Here is a 17,500-nt window from a genome sequence, read left to right as displayed (position 1 = left end):
TTTCAGTTACGGTTCTAATAGTTATTAGACAGGGGAAAAGAAGTTGAGCCATCAGTTCTGCCAGTTGTAGTGAGCTGGGTACCTGGTTGTTGGTGGTTCATGGTTGTTCATATTGCCTTTTCGTTTGAAGCATCACCAAGGACAGCAGCTGCCAAGTGTCAATACAATAACATTGCAGAAAAATACTCAAGGAGGCCATTCACATTAGGACACATTCTCTATTATAATGTGTAAAAAGGATACATCTGTTGGTGAACATGAGTCTCTCTCCTGTGTGAGAGGGGGACAGAAGCAGAGCGACGCGGAGAGAGAGAAAAAGGGGAAAGAAGATGGACATTTAGAGTAGGGGAGATGAAGAGAACGTGAGGAGAGTGAGAGCAAGGGAAAAAGGGAGAGGTGGAGTGAGAGAGCTGAGAAGAAAGAAATCACGATCTCCCTATATCATATCCATCTGCATATGCGATATAAAAAGATGATCGTGTCCTCCTCTCCTCCCATGCAGGCTATACAATGCATAGTCTCTCAGTCTGCTACAGAGCGGCAGGAACCCTTTCATCAAGCCAGCTCAGTACGATGTCTCTCTCCTCCAAACACCACATCTTCTCCAGCTGTAACTGTGGTGGTCGCCACTGGCAATCGAGCTCACTGGCATCTCCGGATCAGCCCTCCCTCCCCCTCGCCTGATGCGCGGCACACGCCGGCCACATCTCACCACTCTACCACTGCTCTGACGAATAGATTGAGAAATATCACAGGGAGAGGGAAGAAGGTAACTACTGTCTGATGTGTGATATTTATTCTGCTGCTGCTGTTGTAAACAAACCCCATTTGGGCTTCAACTTCAAACGTCAATGATTCAAGAACACATAATAACGCTTCATCTGTTACACATTTCACCTGCCACACTAAATATGGCTGTTGAAGAAGGGAACTGGCTGGAATTCAGATCAATATCAGTTTGCTTTCGTAGTAGTACTGTAAATGGAGGTAAATGTAGTTTGGTATGTGTATGCCTGATTGAACAGTCAATTGATGCACTGCACATTTCCATCTGAAGGTGTGTAAGGGGTGCGTAATCGGTGGCAGGGAAGTCAGATGCAGGAGAGCAGATCTTGGTAATAGCCGGAGCAGTTTAATAGCAAAATCCACAACATAAAAATAACAAGACATTTGGGTACAAAAACCCGTCGTGCACCAATCAACACGTACACAAGCACTTACAATAAACAATCCAACACAAAGACATGGGGGGAACAGAGAGTTAAATACACAACAAATGATTGAGGGAATTGAAACCAGGTGTGAGGAAAAACAAGACAAAACACATGGAAAATAAAAAGTGGATCGATGATGGCTAGAAGACAGGCGACGCAGACCACCGAGCGCCGCCCGAACAAGGAGAGGACCCGACTTCGGCGGAAGTCGTGACAGTACCCCCCCTTGACGCGTGGCTCCAGCAGCGTGCCGACGCCAGCCTCGGACACGACCCGGAGGGCGAGGCGCAGGGCGATCCGGACAGAGACGGTGGAACTACCGCAGCATTGAAGGGTCCAACACGTCCTCCATCAGAACCCAGCACCTCTCCTCTGGACCGTACCCCTCCCACTCCACGAGGTACTGAAGGCCCCTCGCCCGACAGCTCGAATCCATGATAGAGCGAACGGAGTACGCCAGGGCCCCCTCAATGTCCAGAGGGGGTGGAGGAAGCTCCCGCAGCTCAGACTCGTGGAGCGGGCCAACCACCACCGGCCTGAGGAGAGACACATGGAACGAGGGGTTAATAGCGTAATCAGGGGGAAGCTGTAACCTATAACAAACCTTGTTCACTCTCCTCAGGACTTTAAATGGCCCCACAAACTGCAGACCCAGCTTCCGGCAAGGCAGGCAGAAGGGCAGGTTCCAGTTCGAGAGCCAGACCCGGTCCCCCAGTGCGAAAACCGGGGCCTCACTGCGGTGACGGTCTGCGATGGCTTTCTGCCGCAGCACGGCCCGCTGGAGGTGAACATGGACGGCGTCCCATGTCTCCTCCGCGCGCCTGAACCAGTTGTCCACCGCAGGAGCCTCGGTCTGACTCTAATGCCAAGGTGCCAGAACCGGCTGGTACCCTAGTACGCACTGGAAGGGGGAGAGGTTAGTGGAGGAGTGGTGGAGTGAGTTCTGAGCCATCTCGGCCCAGGGCACGAATGGTTCCCACTCCCCCGGCCAATCCTGGCAATACGACTGCAGAAACCTGCCCACATCCTGGTTCACTCTCTCCACCTGTCCATTACTCTCAGGATGAAACCCTAAGGTAAGGCTGATCGAGACCCCCAGAAAATCCAACGACAGGTGCGACCAAGGCCGCTGTGGAACGGGTAAGGGGTGTAGCTTCCCTCTGGGCAGGTGTGTGGCTAACCCTAGGAACCACTGCACCTCCTTTACCGTGAAGGGAGTCGGCCAATTAGGCACGGCTGAATTGCCGTCTTCCACTCGTCTCTCTCCCGGATACGCACCAGGTTGTAAGCACTCCTTAGATTTAGTTTGGTGAAGAAGCGCGCCCTGTGCATTGACTCAATCACCGTGGCGATCAGAGGTAGCGGGTACCTGTTCCTTCACCCTTGATCTGATTTAGACCTCGATAGTCAATACACGTGATCAGACCTCCCTCGTTCTTCTTCACAAAAAATAAACTCGAGGAGGTGGGTAAAGTGGAGGACCGAATGTACCCCAGATGCAGGGATTCGGAGACATATGTTTCTATAGCCTCTGTCTCCGCCTGCGAGAGGGGATACACGTGACTCCTGGGAAGTGCAGCGTCTGCCAGGAGATTTATCGCACAATCGCCCCGTCGATGGGGTGGTAATTGAGTCGCCTTCTTCTTGGTCAAAGGGACAGCCAAATCGGCATATTCAGGGGGAAAGCGCACAGTGGAGACCTGGTCTGGACTTTCCACCGTAGTAGCGCCAATGGAAACACCTAAACACCTACCTGAGCACTCTCGACACCATCCCCTGAGAGCCCTTCGTTGCCAAGAAACAGTGGGGTCTTGACAAGCTAACCAGGGTAGGCCTAGCACCTTGGGAAATGCAGGAGAGTCAATGAGGAAGATACTAATTCTCTCCTTGTGACCCCTCAGCGTCACCATACCCAGAGGAGCGGTGGCCTCCCTAATCAACCCTGACCCTAATGGTCGACTGTCTAAGGCGTGAAAGGGGAAGGGCAAAGCCACGGAAACAATGGGGATCCCTAAACTAAGGGAGAACAATCTGTTTATAAAATTCCCAGCCGCGCCTGAATCGACGAGCGCCTTATGCTGGGAATACGGGGAAAACTCCGGGAAAGAAACATACAAAAACATGTGTGCAACAGAGGGCTCTGGGTGAGAAGGTTGCCGGCTCACCTGGGATGACGCCAGAGTGCCCTGCCTGCTGCCTCGATCTCCAGAGGAACCAACCCGGCACCGACCGGCAGTGTGACCTCTGTGGCCACAGATGGTGCTCGAGCCGGAACTTCCTCCAGTCTCCCTACGCACAGCACCTCCCAGCTCCATGGGTACCGGAGCTGCGGTCCTGGGGGATGGAACCGATAGAACCCGATCTGGACATCCGCGGGTAGCCAGCAGGTTATCCAGCTGAATGGACAGGTCCACCAGCTGGTCGAAAGTGAGGGTGTTGTCCCTGCAGGCCAACCAATGGACGTCCTCGCGCAAACTGCAGCTATAATGTTCGATCAGGGCCCTATCGTTCCATCCCGCGCCGGCGGCCAGGGTCTGAAAATCCATGGCGAACTCCTGGGCACTACTCGTCCCCTGCCTCAGATGGAAGAGACGTTCACCCGCTGCTCTACCCTCGATTGGATGGTCGAAGACTGCCCGGAAGTGGCGGTGAAATCTCAAAAATGGTCCAGCGCCGCATCTCCTTCTCCCCACACGGCTTTGGCCCTCTCCAAGGCTTTCCCAGAGAGGCACGAGACGAGGGCGGACACCTTCTCACGAACTGAAGGAGCCGGGTGGATGGTTGCCAGGTAGAGGTTGAGCTGTAACATGAAACACTGGCAGTGTGCAGCCGTCCCATCATACTCCCGGGGAAGGGCAAGACGAATCCTACTGGGATCGGGTGAAGAGGGGGCGAGTAGTGAAGACCCTGGTTGTGCTGGTGGAGGCGCTGGAGAAACTCCCTGTCTCTCTCAGCGGTCCATAGTTTGGACAACAAGGTCCATGGCGGCGCCGAGATGGTGGAGCATCGCCGCATGCTCCTGGACGTGCTCCTCCACCCCTTTTCCAGGGGCACCTGCTCCTGCTGACTCCATATAGGTGGTGTGGGATTCTGTAAGGGGTGCGTAATCGGTGGCAGGGACGTCAGACGCAGGAGAGCAGATCTTAGTAATAGCCAGAGAAGTTTAATAGCAAAACCCACAGCATAAAAATAACAAGACATTTGGGTACAAAACCCCATCGCGCACCAATCAACACGTGCACAAGCACTTACAATAAACAATCTAACACAAAGACATGGGGGGGACAGAGGGTTAAATACACAACAAATTATTGAGGGAATTGAAACCAGGTGTGAGGAAAAACAAGACAAAACACATGGAAAATGAAAAGTGGATCGATGATGGCTAGAAGACCGGCGACGCCGACGGCCGAGTGCCACCCGAACGAGGAGAGGACCCGACTTTGGAGGAAGTCGTGATAAGGTGGTGCATTCTGAAAATTGGAATATTTGTAATGTATCACTTCATGCTTCAAATGATCTATTCATTTCAATATGGTTTATATCATTCTATACAGTGTGTTATGCACCTGTAATCATTAACAGTCAACGCACATATTGTCTTGCTACAAGTGGTGTCATGTTTTGATAGTGAAAACTCCAACACATACTAGCCTATCACAGAGGAAGGTGTGTGTTTTGTAACTGTTGCCTGTTCTTAGCTGTTGCCTATTCTCCGGGCACTGTGTGGGGAGTGGCAGGTATTGGCACTGATCAACATCAATAAAAATGTCTTCCCAACACCCAGGACACACACCAAATGATGTCATATCCGTTGTGCGACTCCCCTGCAGCCTCGTACATCTGTCTCGTCCCCTGGCATAAACTTTTCTCTGTGGTGTCACTGGTGTATGTTGATCAGACCGGCGCGTTGGCTCTGCTTCACACAAGAGTCCTCCGAGCGTTGGGAATGAACGCGGATCTATCCGTCTTGTTCCATTGGAGCGCTCTGAACGTCGGTGGGCACAGCCAATACAGGCAGCGACGCGGACGCATTCCTGCAACGAGGGCTGTGGGTGAATAAAGCAAGAAAAGTGTAACTGTTCCCGATAGACAGAATGCGTGCTCTATTTAGTGTCCTGTACCCGGTGATTTCAATCACGGTCTTCGGATTATATCCGTCAATGGTGAGTTTCCCTCATTATTTTTCTGAATGTCATGCGGTCTTTGCATGTTTCAGTGTCTGTGTTTCGGGATCTGCTGTCTTGTTCACAATTGCACCTGTATTAACAGAGGATTGTGTAATTGAAGTAAAGAAAATACATCAAAACAGTTCCAAATTATTTGGTGTTCTCAATTATTCATTCTGCGTTTAATGGCATTCGATTTGTTTTGGCTTTGCCTGCAATAACTTGGAGAAACAGTGTTTGAAAATATTCCAAATTCACAATATGAGTCAGTCGAGAAAGTCTTTGTTTTAGAGTGATTGAGAATTGTGGAATAACTCGCATTTGAGTCTCCTGAATGTTTGGTGAAAACAGTGGGCTCAAGCAGTGCCTCCCTTTATGATGTTATGAATCCCGAGCGCACCGGAGACAAACTTTACAGTGATCAAAAAAGCTTACTGCGGTATTTAAATACATCTCAAGAATTGAGGCATATATGCATTATGTATGCTACATCTAAACCAATCAACGGCCACAGTTTATGTATTTAGCTTTCCGTGGATTCCACATTAGGCTGCTGTATTGTCATCCCTTTCCCAGAGCATTTTGTTAGTAAACAAATACTTGCTTTGATAGTGAATCTGTGTAGTCTGTGAAAGCTGTTTTCTTGTTTTATGTCGCATCTAAACCTTCACACAGCATTCCCCATGGGGCGTATTCAAGTATTGGATTTGAGGTAAAAGAGTGACAGTTTGTTTGATCCCCTTCATGGATAATCTCTGTTAAAACTTCGGTCGAATAAGAAACGCGCTTGAACTATTGGGCACATGTTTGCCTGATGCTGCCTGAATGATGATGATAGGTGTGGAACGGTGTGGAGCTGTCCACTACTTCGTGGTGCTGAAACCATTCCCTCAACAATAGGGGACGCGGGCGGTGAGTTCTATATTTCATCTTGATTCCTGATCTCATTGAAAAATATCAATATCCTCTTGCATCTCTAGAGCACCAATTTCATTTTCAACTGAGACACGTGTATGTTTTACTCCATACATACATGTATGTTCCCATTAAACTAGCATTTATTCATAGCCTAATACAAGTTACAGTTAACTTTGGATCGATTAATTAAGGTACTGTACAAGCCTTACTCAAACAAACGTTTTCTGAAATATGCACCATGGGCCACGTTTTAATATGACACATAATATGGGCCTGTATATTAGTAAAAACAAACATGTCACAATTTACAGCAGGCCTAGTTTAATAATTTGATCGCAAATTTGTGACATTCAGACCATTCTTAACCAAACCTCTAGCATCATTAAATAACCAAGGGTAATGTGATGATCTTCACCATCAGATGGCACCCCACAGTGTGCCTAAGTAGATCCCGACACCCACAGAGAGTGAAATATAGGCCTAAATATATTCATTCCCCTGTGATTGTGCGCCAGGCAACTAATTGTAATGTCGCTGATAAGGGTTGACAGATTCATGATTAAAACGATGCTGGGGAATTTGTGTTTTGATTGCAAATGATATTACCCACCTGGAGGACATATCGATAGCGGGTGATGGGACTTGATTAAAGATTGAAGGGGGCTAATATGCACGCGTGATGCGCGCGCGCACACACACACACACACACACACACACACACACACACACACACACACACACACACACACACACACACACACACACACACACACACACACACACACACACACACACACACACACACACAGCTGTCAGTGTCTCTCCATATATCTCTGTTTTCAAATGTTAATTGACTTATTAGCTGCACAATGTATTGAGACTAGAATATAGCTTATTTAGGTGTAAGGCTGAATGAGATACATGTCTCTCTTGGTACATTAAATCTGTAGATAGGATCAGATGATTGTGTTTTGTCCCTTGAATGTATTTATTAGATATGACATTGGGTTCCTTCATTATACCACAATGTGAGAACATTATTTCATGTGAAAATGGAATGTGCAACTAAGAAGGGACAGAGACTTTCCAACAGATGGTGATATTTTCCACCAAAAAAAATGATTATCTTCTGTTCCCTCGTAGACATGAAATATTCATTGTACAGTTCAGTAGGCTTGGCTTGGCAAAGACTTTCATTCAAGCTGAATATGAGATGAGGATGCAGTCGAACAGAGAGGACAGGATACACCCACCTTAGGGATGAAAACCCTTGACATGCATCCCTCTCACTCTCTTTCTCACGTCTCTCTCTGTCTCTCTGTATATGTCTTTCTGTCGGTCTGTTTCTGCTCTGTCTCTCTTGTGCCCCCACTCCTATCTCTCTGTGAGTCAGCGCCACAGCTCTCCATTTTCTTCTGAATTAAAGATGACACGCCTAACGATGTGACAACAAAAACAAAACAAACCCACAGCAACACAGCGACAACAGTGTAAACACAACCATTAGTTATAATACATGTCAGTTTTCTCTGGGTCCTTGTCTTCAAAGCTCAGGGGTATTGGATCGGAAATAAAGGAAATAGTGCATTATTTTGTTACACTGGGGATGGTATGCACTTAGCGTTGTTTACTCTTTATCCATTTCTTAGCCCTCTCTATATTAGAGTTCTAACAAGATGAGAGTGACAAGCTAGTTGGGATTTTACCCTACATCTTTTGCTGTGATGCTTTTTGACAATGTGACAACTGGCCCTAATCACTGCTGTCTTTGTAGTGTGTGATGATGTGTGTGGGGTTGTGGTTGAAAATAAAAATCAAGCAATGCAGGGGATCAAAGAAAGACATGTAGTATCCCCTCAGTGTCTCCCACTATAGCCATCCATATTACTATCCATATTACTCGCACAATTAAATAGATAAACACTCCAGTCCATTGACAAATATGTGAAAATGATCCAATTCAAGGAAGTGGTATCACCCTCTAAATTAAAAATGTCACTTCATTAGACATAACACTTTCTTTAGATTGCAGATTTACCTCCATCTGTGGGATTACGACTCTACGGACAATTCCAGACACAAACAGTCATCACATTATTACGGACACAGGCAGTATGTTTAGACCACCACCGACATAGCTATCTTATGTCTCTCTTCTTCCACACCCCCACTGTCAGACTATCGCAGGCGTATCTATCCCTCTCTTCTCTCCTCCGTCCCTCCTTCCCTTATTAATTACAGTAATTGTGGCCCTGAGGGGTGATGCAGACTGTCCCCATATCAGACACATATCACTATCACTGCACAACACACAGAGAAGTGTGTGTGTGTGTGTGTGTGTGTGTGTGTGTGTGTGTGTGTGTGTGTGTGTGTGTGTGTGTGTGTGTGTGTGTGTGTGTGTGTGTGTGTGTGTGTGTGTGTGTGTGTGTGTGTGTGTGTGTGTGTGTGTGTGTGTGTGTGTGTGTGTGTGTGCGTGCGTGCGTGCGTTTGCGATGCAGACAGTCCACATATCAGACACATATCCCTGCACACTACCCAAGGCCTATAATAACAGAGAAGAATAGATTAAAAGTTTTGGTCTCAGTAGACTTCCACTGTGCAGTTAACAGCAAGCAAGATAATTATGTGGCAGGCTTGTCAATAGCTGTCACTCAATATCAGTTAGAGGTTCTCTTTGTGTTTCTTGTTACCATCATCATTAAATGCCATTAAATGTTAGTTGATTGTTTCCGGAAGGTGTACGTAGGTTGAACGTCTGTATGTGTGCTGTCTAAATGTACGGCACTGTACCTATTTATCAAGAAGTACTGCAGGTATTATGCAAAATCATAATCCATGCAGACAAGGTCAGTACATAGTTCAGCTAGGTAATAGGATAGGAAAATGTCTCCACTTACCTGATGCTAATTTGAAGAGTCGTAACGTATCACTCCAGAGTGTTAATACCATTAGTCAATTTCAGTCCTTTTATTGATTATCTTGCTTGTAACACCATGGATGCAGCAAATCTTGATAATACATTCTTTCACTTTACATAAACCAGCCCTTATAAACAGAACCACACAATGAGCCTGTATGGATGAATGAATGAATTCATCTTTTATTTAAAGTCAGATCAATTTATTGGCGACCCATCCCTTACGGGATCAATTGACACATTAAACGAACATTACAATAGTGCGTACAATGAGACCTCTGGTGTACTGCACAGAGCGCACCGCGTTAAAATAATAACAAATATCAACATGATAACAAGTAATGTTAGCCAAGCAATAACAATAACCTCCAAGCCTTCAAACTAAGAGATAATATTTGATCGCTCGCTCATTATCTTCCATTCATTGTGATTAAGACAAACACTGTGGCTGGCTGTTTCGTCTAAGTGATCCATTGCAGTACATTCACAGCGGGAAGATGTGAGTGTGAGAAAGATAATGATGTGGAGTAAAAAGAGGATGTCCGTGGAAGAATGTTTGAGACCGTGTGCTGCAGTATCTCTTGTACACTCTCTCTCCATATATTCTTCTCTCTTTCTTTCTTTCTTTCTTTCTTTCTTTCTTTCTTTCTTTCTTTCTTTCTTTCTTTCTTTCTTTCTTTCTTTCTCTCTTTCTCTCTCTCTCTCTCTCTCTCTCTCTCTCTCTCTCTCTCTCTCTCTCTTCTCTCTCTCTCTATACTTCTCTCCTTCTCTCTCCATATATTTCTCTCTCTCTCCATATTTTTTTTCTCTCTCTTTCTCTCCATAAATATCTATCTCTTTATCTCTCTTTCTCTCTCCATATATTTCTCTTTCTCTCTCTTTTTCTCTCTCTCTCTCCATATATATATCCCTCTCTCTCTCTTTTTTTTTCTCTCTCCATATATTTATCTATCTTTCTCTCTCTATCTTTCTTTCTCTCTCTCTTTCTCTCTCCATATCTTTTTCTCTTTCTCTTTTTCATTCTCTCTCTCTCTTTCTCTCTCTCCATATACTTCTCCTCTCTCCATATATTTCTCTCTTTCTCTCTCTATGTATTTCTCTCTATGTATTTCTCTCTATGTATTTCTCTCTATTTCTCTCTATTTCTCTCTCTCTCTCTCTCTCTCTCTCTCTCTCTCTCTCTCTCTCTCTCTCTCTCTCTCGCTCTCTCTCCAAATATTCTTTGCGCTCTATCTCTCTCTCTCTCTCTCTCTCTCTCTCTCTCTCTCTCTCTCTCTCTCTCAATCTCGTTCTTTCTCTCACTGTCTCTCTCTCTCTCTTTCTCGCTGACTCACACACCTTCTTCCCTGTCAGCACCAACACCAATCAGTCATGAATCAAAGCCTCCCTAACATCTCTCTTCCCTGTATATCTCTCATGTTCGCAGTGCTACACTGGTTGTTGTTGTTATGTTTGCAGGTCACCATTTGTCATTTTGAATCGTGGCTGACTTCAATGTCTGTCTCTATCTAGTTATGGAGATCTGTGCAGTCACACACGTACACACATGCACACACACACACACACACATACAGCAACTCCGACTTCATCTTATCCACCATTAGACCAGAAATGTTAACTCGTTTAAGGAGTATGATCATCAATTCCAAGACAGACATGTGCATTCCACTATCTCATAGGTTTTATAGAGACATTTTGATCAATTTAAGGTAAATGAAAAGCGACGTGGGCTATTTTGTTGGCTTGTTTGTTCAACATACTTTATACTGATAGGCCAGAGCTAGTTTAGTTTGTCATACTGTATGTGTGTGTGTGTGTGTGTGTGTGTGTGTGTGTGTGTGTGTGTGTGTGTGTGTGTGTGTGTGTGTGTGTGTGTGTGTGTGTGTGTGTGTGTGTGTGTGTGTGTGTGTGTGTGTGTGTGTGTGTGTGTGTGTGTGTGTGTGTGTGTGTGTGTGTGTGTGCGTGCGCCCAAATATCAGACATGTGTGGGTGTGGATGAACGTGTGTGTGTGTTCAATCATTTTATCTTGGTTGCATCCTTGGGTTAACTTCAGACCACTACAATTCTCACTGAATGGATCTCAACCTCACTATCAACTCTCTGTGCGTTTGTGTTTACCCTGCTGCGGGCGGTAGGTGTTGAAGTTAGCTCTGCTACAGGACGCGTCTTGCATATTAAAGCTCCATTCAAACTGTACATCAAAGTAACACGGTTACGGGACAGAGTTCACACAAGTTTGATGCACAGAGGATTACAAAACATTAATAGCAACATTTTTGTCTCACATACATACTACAGTACAGTGTACATTACCTGTCCAGCCAATACACAGTACAATCAAAATCGAATACATTTTTAATTGCCGCATGCTTCGTAAACAACAGGTGTTGACTAACTTTGAAATGCTTACTTACGGGTCCTTCCCAACAATGTAGAGAGAAGAAAATAGAGAAATAATAGAAAAGTAAAACACGTAAGTAATAGTAGATACACAATGAGTACTGATAACTAGGGGTACCAATACCGAGTCCATGTGCAATGAGTACTGATAACTAGGGGTACCAGTACCGAGTCCATGTGCAATGAGTACTGATAACTAGGGGTACCAGTACCGAGTCCATGTGCAATGAGTACTGATAACTAGGGGTACCAGTACCGAGTCCATGTGCAATGAGTAATGATAACTAGGGGTACCAGTACCGAGTCCATGTGCAATGAGTAATGATAACTAGGGGTACCAGTACCGAGTCCATGTGCAATGAGTAATGATAACTAGGGGTACTAGTACCGAGTCCATGTGCAGGAGTATGAGGTAATTGAGGTATAAACACTATATATACAAAGTATGTGGACACCCCTTCAAATGAGTGGATTTGGCTATTTCATCCACACCCGTTGCTGACAGGTGTATAAAATTGAGCACACCGCCATGCAATCTCCATAGACAGACATTGGCAGTAGAATGGCCTTACTGAAGAACTCATTGACTTTTAAAGTGGCACAGTCATAGGATGCCACCTTTCCAACAAGTTAGTTCATCAGATTTATGCCCTGCTAGAGCTGCCCTGGTCAACTGTAAGTGCTGTTATTGTGAAATGGAAACGTCTAAGTGCAACAACGACTCAGCCGCGAAGTGGTAAGACACACTAGCTCACAGAACTGGACCGGCGAGTGCTGAAGAGCGTAGAGTTTAAAAATCGTCTGTCCTCGGTTACGACACTCACTACCGAGTTCCAAACTGCCTCTGGAAGCAACGGCAGTTCGTCAGGAGCTTCATACAATTGGTTGCCATGGCCAAGCAGCCGCACACAGGTCTAAGACCACCATGCGCAATGCCAAACATTGGCTGTAGTGGTGTAAAGCTCGGCGCCATTAGACTCTGGAGCAGTGGAAAAGCGTTCTCTGGAGTAATCAATCATGCATCACCACCTGGCAGTCCGATGGACGAATCTGGGTTTGGTGAATGCCAGGACAACACTGCCTTTTCAAGGTTTAGGCTCGGCACCGTAGTGAAGGGAAATCTTAATGCTACACCATACAATGACATTCCAGATGATTCTGTGCTTCCAACTTTGTGGCAGCAGTTTGGGGAAGGCCCTTTCCTGTACCAGCATGACAATGTCCCCGTGCACAAAGTGAGGTCCATACAGAAATGGTTTGTTGAGATTGGTGTGGAAGGACTTGACTGGCCTGCACAGAGCCCGGGACATCCACCCCGTGGAACACCTTTGGGATTAATTGGAACACTGACTGCGAGCCAGGCCTAATCGCCCGACTTCACTAATGCTCTTGTGGCTGAATGGAAGCAAGTCCCTGCAGCAATGTTCCAACATCTGGTGGAAAGCCTTCCCAGAAGAGAGGAGGCTGTTATAGCAGCAAAGTGGGGACTAACTTCATATTAATGTCCATGATTTTGGAATGAGATGTTCGAAGAGCAGGTGTCCAAATAATTTTGGTAATGTAGTGTATGTACATATAACTAGGAATAAAGTAACAGATAATAAACAGTAGCAGGAGCAGATGTGATTATTCAAAAAAGTGCAAAGACGTTGACTTTCAGCCTCCCGAGAAGGAAGATGCATTGTTGTGCCCTGTTGAACTCTAGGTTGGTGTGTTTGGACCATGATAGATCATTAGTGATTTGGACACCGAAGAACTTGAAGCTTTCGACCCGCTAAACTACAGCCCCATCGATGTGAATGGAGGCATGCACTGCCCTCCAATTAATGTTGTCCATGATCAGCTACTTTGTCTGGCTGACATTGAGGGAGAGGTTATTGTCCTGGCACCACACTGCCAGGTCTCTGACCTCCTTCTATAGGTGTTCTCGTCGTCGGTGATCAGGCCTACCAATGTTGTGTCTTTGGCAAACTTAATGAAGGCCATGCAGGCGTGGGTGAACAGGGAGTACAGGAGGGGACTAAGCACTCACTCCTGAGAGGCCCCCGTGTTGAGGGTCAGCATGGCAGATGTGTTGTTGGCTACTCTCACCACCTGAGGGTGTCCCGCCAGGAAGTCCAGTATCCAGTTGCAGAGGGAGGTGTTTAGTCCCAGGGTCCATAGCTTAGTGATGAGCTTGGAGGTTGCAATGGTGTTGAACGCTGAGCTGTATTCAATGACCAGCATTCTCACGTAGGTGTTCCTTTTGTCCAAGTGGGAAAGGGCAGTGTGGAGTGGAATAAATATTGCGTCCTCTGTGGATCTGTTGGGGCGGTATGCGAATTGGAGTGGATACAGGGTGTCTGGGGTGTTTGGTGGCATTGTGAGCCATGACCAACCTTTCAAACCATGATGACATTGTCAATGCACTTATTAATGAATCCAGTGACTGATGTGGTATCGGATCAATGAATCCCAGAACATATTCCAGTCTGTGCTAGTGAAACATTCCTATTGCTTTGCATCTGCTTCATCTGACCACGTCTGTATAGAGCCCATCACTGGTACTTCCTGTTTGAGTTTTTGCTTGTAAGCAGGAATCAGTAGGATATATTTACCAAATGGAGGGCGAGGGAGAGCTTTGTATGCATCTCTCTGTGTGGAGTAAAGGTGATCTAGAGTTTTCTCACAGGTGATAGAAAGTTTGTAGAAATTAGATAAAATGGGTTTCAGTTTTCCTGCATTAACATTTTGTTGTTAGCGTATGGCTCGATACAGCTTGTTGTGTGTGGTCTTAGTTCCAGCATCCGTTTGTCGTGGTAAATAAAACAGCTACGAAGAATATGGATGAAAACTCACTTGGTAAATAGTTTGGTCTACAGCTGACTATGAGGTATTCTATCTCAGACGAGCAGAACCTCGAGACTTCCTTAATATTGGAGATCGCGATCCAGCTGTTGCTAACAAAGAGACACACACCACCCCCCTTGAGCTTACCCAACGCTGCCATTCTGTCCTTCCAATGCAAATATTATCCATGTCCAAATTTCCGAGAAACATAGGATATTACAGTTCTCCAGGTCCCATTGATGGGATAGTTTCGAACGGAGCTCGTCCAGTTTGTTCACCAGTGATTGTACAGTCACGAATAGAACAGGTAGTAGAGGTGGATGATTTACTCCGTAGTTTCATCAGGGTACCCGCACGTCGGCCTCTGTATCTCTGTCTCTTTCTCTTCCGAGTGTTAGGGATTAGGGCCTATGGTTCCAGGTCTCTGTAAGTTAGATAGAGAAGCATCTGCTACAAGGCTACATTGGTTTCACACAGAGATACACTCCAAAGGCTGGTCATTAATCATTCTCACAAAATACCATTCAGTGGAGACACGGAGCCATCCCCAGTGGACCAGCACTGTTTTACCCCCTGCACAAGCATCTGTGGTTGTGTATTTATCTCCCCCTTCTCTCTTTCTCCTTCTCTCTCTCTCTATTTCTCTTTAACCCCCTCTCTCACACTCGTTATCACCACACATCTCATGTTTGACACTCTCCATTTATTTTTCTCTCTCTCTCTCTCTCTCTCTCTCTCTCTCTCTCTCTCTCTCTCTCTCTCTCTCTAACCCCCTCTCTCCCTTAACGTTGAGAGTAGAAGCAAAACAAATTCAGTTCTTCATGATATCTTTAAAAAAAAGCTGTGGTAGAAGGGATTATCCACACTCATTTTATAGAGAGAAGCATGCTACACAGAAGAACAATCCGAACTCATCTCTCGGCATGTCCAGTCCATCCATTATCTCAGCCAATCATAGCTAGCGGGAAGGTACCTGTATTTTTCCATGGAGAAACCAACCAGGCTCATACTTTTCTTTGTATGTACAGATGGCATACACGTTTGTTATTAAGGCACATGAAAGTTCACATGTTCCAGAAGGTATTTCTGCAACATCAAGTTAAAATGCCTCTCCTGTGAAGTAGTGACGTGTGGCATGCGCCAAGTTTCTTGAAATAGGTCACTCATGTTCCACTCTCCATCTCTCTCCCTTTCATTTCCTCTGTTCCTGGCTCTCTCTCTTTCTATCTCTCTCTCTCTCTGAAGTGAAACAGCAACAGAAATATGAGTTTATAGTTCAGCCTTGAATGGGAAGGTTGTCAGAGAGTTGCACTTTTAAAGGAATGGAGAAAAATAAAACACGTGTCGGTGTCATTGGCTGTATTCAAGGCTCTGGTTACAGAGACAGAAAGCACTTGTTTTAATATAGAGTGGCCTTGTCCAATGTCCTTAGTTGCTGTTGGTTGTACATGGCATGAGCATGACTTATATTTCCTATTCTTTTGCGGAAGATATACAGACCATTCAAAAGTTTGGACACACCTACTCATTCAAGGGTTTTTCTTAATTTGTACTATTTTCTACATTGTAGAATACTAGTGAAGACATCACAACTATGAAATAACACATATGGAATCATGTAGTAACCAGAGAAGTGTTAAACAATCAAAATATATGTTATATTATAGATTCTTCAAAGTAGCCACCATTTGCTTTGGCAGCTTTGCACACTCTTGGCATTCTCTCAACCAGCTTCACCTGTAATGCTTTACAAAAAGTCTTGAAGGAGTTCCCACATATGCTGAGCACTTGTTGGCTGCTTTTCATTTTTCTGCGGTCCAACTCATACCATACCATCTGAATTGGTTTGAGGTCGGGTGATTGTGGAGGCCAGGTCATCTGATGAAGCACTTCATGACTCTCCTTCTTGGTCAAAGAGCCCTTACACAGCCTGGAGGTGTGTTGGGTCATTGTCCTGTTGAAAAACAAATGATAGTCCCACTAAGCGCAAACCAGATGGAATGGTGTATCGCTGCAGAATGCTGTGGTAGCCATGCTGGTTAAGTGTGCCTTGAATTCTAAATAAATCACAGAAAGTGTCACCAGCAAAGCACCCCCACACCATCACACCTCCTCTTCAAATCCTCACAGTGGGAACCACATATGCGGAGATCATCTGTTCACCTTCTCTGCATCTCACAAAGACATGGAGGTTGAAACCCAAAATCTCAAATTTGGACTCATCAGACCAAAGGACAGATTTCCACCGGTCTAATGTCTATTGCTCATGTTTCTTGGACAAAGCAAGTCTCTTCTTCTCATTGGTGTCCTTTAGTAGTGGTTTCTTTGCAGCAATTTGACCATGAAGGCCTGATTCACGCAGTCTCCTCTGAACAATTGATGTTGAGATGTGTATGTTACTTGAACTCTGTGAAGCATTTATTTGGGCTGCAATTTCTGAGGCTGGCAACACTAATGGACTTATCCTCTGTAGCAGAGGTAAATCTGGGTCTTCATTTCCTGTGGCGATCCTCATGAGAGCCAGTTTCATCATCTTCATGTCTTAAAGTAATGATGGACTGTCATTTCTCCTTGATTATTTTAGCTGTTCTTGCCATAATATGGACTTGGTCTTTTACCAAATAGGGATATCTTCTGTATACCACCCCTACCTTGTCACAACACAACGGATTGGCTCAAACGCAAGGAAAGAAATTCCACAAATTAACTTAAGGCACGGCACCCCTGTTCATTGAAATGCATTCCAGGTAACTACCTCATGAAGCAGGTTCAGATAATGCCAATTGTGTGCAAAGTTGTCATCAAGGCAAAGGGTGGCTTCTTTGATAAATCTTAAATATATTTAGATTTGTTTAACACTTTTTTGCATACTACATGATTCTACAAATGTGTTGTTTCATAGTTGTGATGTCTTCACTATTATACTACAATGTAGAAAATAGTAAAACTAAATCAAATCCCTTGAATGAGTAGGTGTGTTCAAACATTTGAATGGTATTGTATATATCTATCACTTTATATCAGTAGTTCCCAACCTTTTTCGGTTACTGTA

At 45.2% G+C, this 17,500-nt stretch overlaps 1 protein-coding gene across 1 annotated transcript in view; it reads left to right on the top strand.

Moving 5' to 3' along the window:
* The first annotated feature begins 4,962 nt into the window (after positions 1-4,962).
* olfm3a (olfactomedin 3a) overlaps positions 4,963-17,500 on the top strand; it is a 31,219-nt gene continuing 18,681 nt past the window's right edge. The window contains exon 1 of the mRNA XM_035741707.2: positions 4,963-5,380. Within this exon, the coding sequence (XP_035597600.1) occupies positions 5,312-5,380 (69 nt within the window). The 5' untranslated portion in view covers positions 4,963-5,311. The remainder of the gene's footprint in view (positions 5,381-17,500) is intronic.

The sequence above is a fragment of the Oncorhynchus keta genome, chromosome 28 (assembly GCF_023373465.1).
Source record: "Oncorhynchus keta strain PuntledgeMale-10-30-2019 chromosome 28, Oket_V2, whole genome shotgun sequence".
NCBI lineage: Eukaryota > Metazoa > Chordata > Actinopteri > Salmoniformes > Salmonidae > Oncorhynchus > Oncorhynchus keta.
Note: the sequence above shows the minus strand (reverse complement) of the source record. Positions and strands in the feature narration are given on the sequence as shown.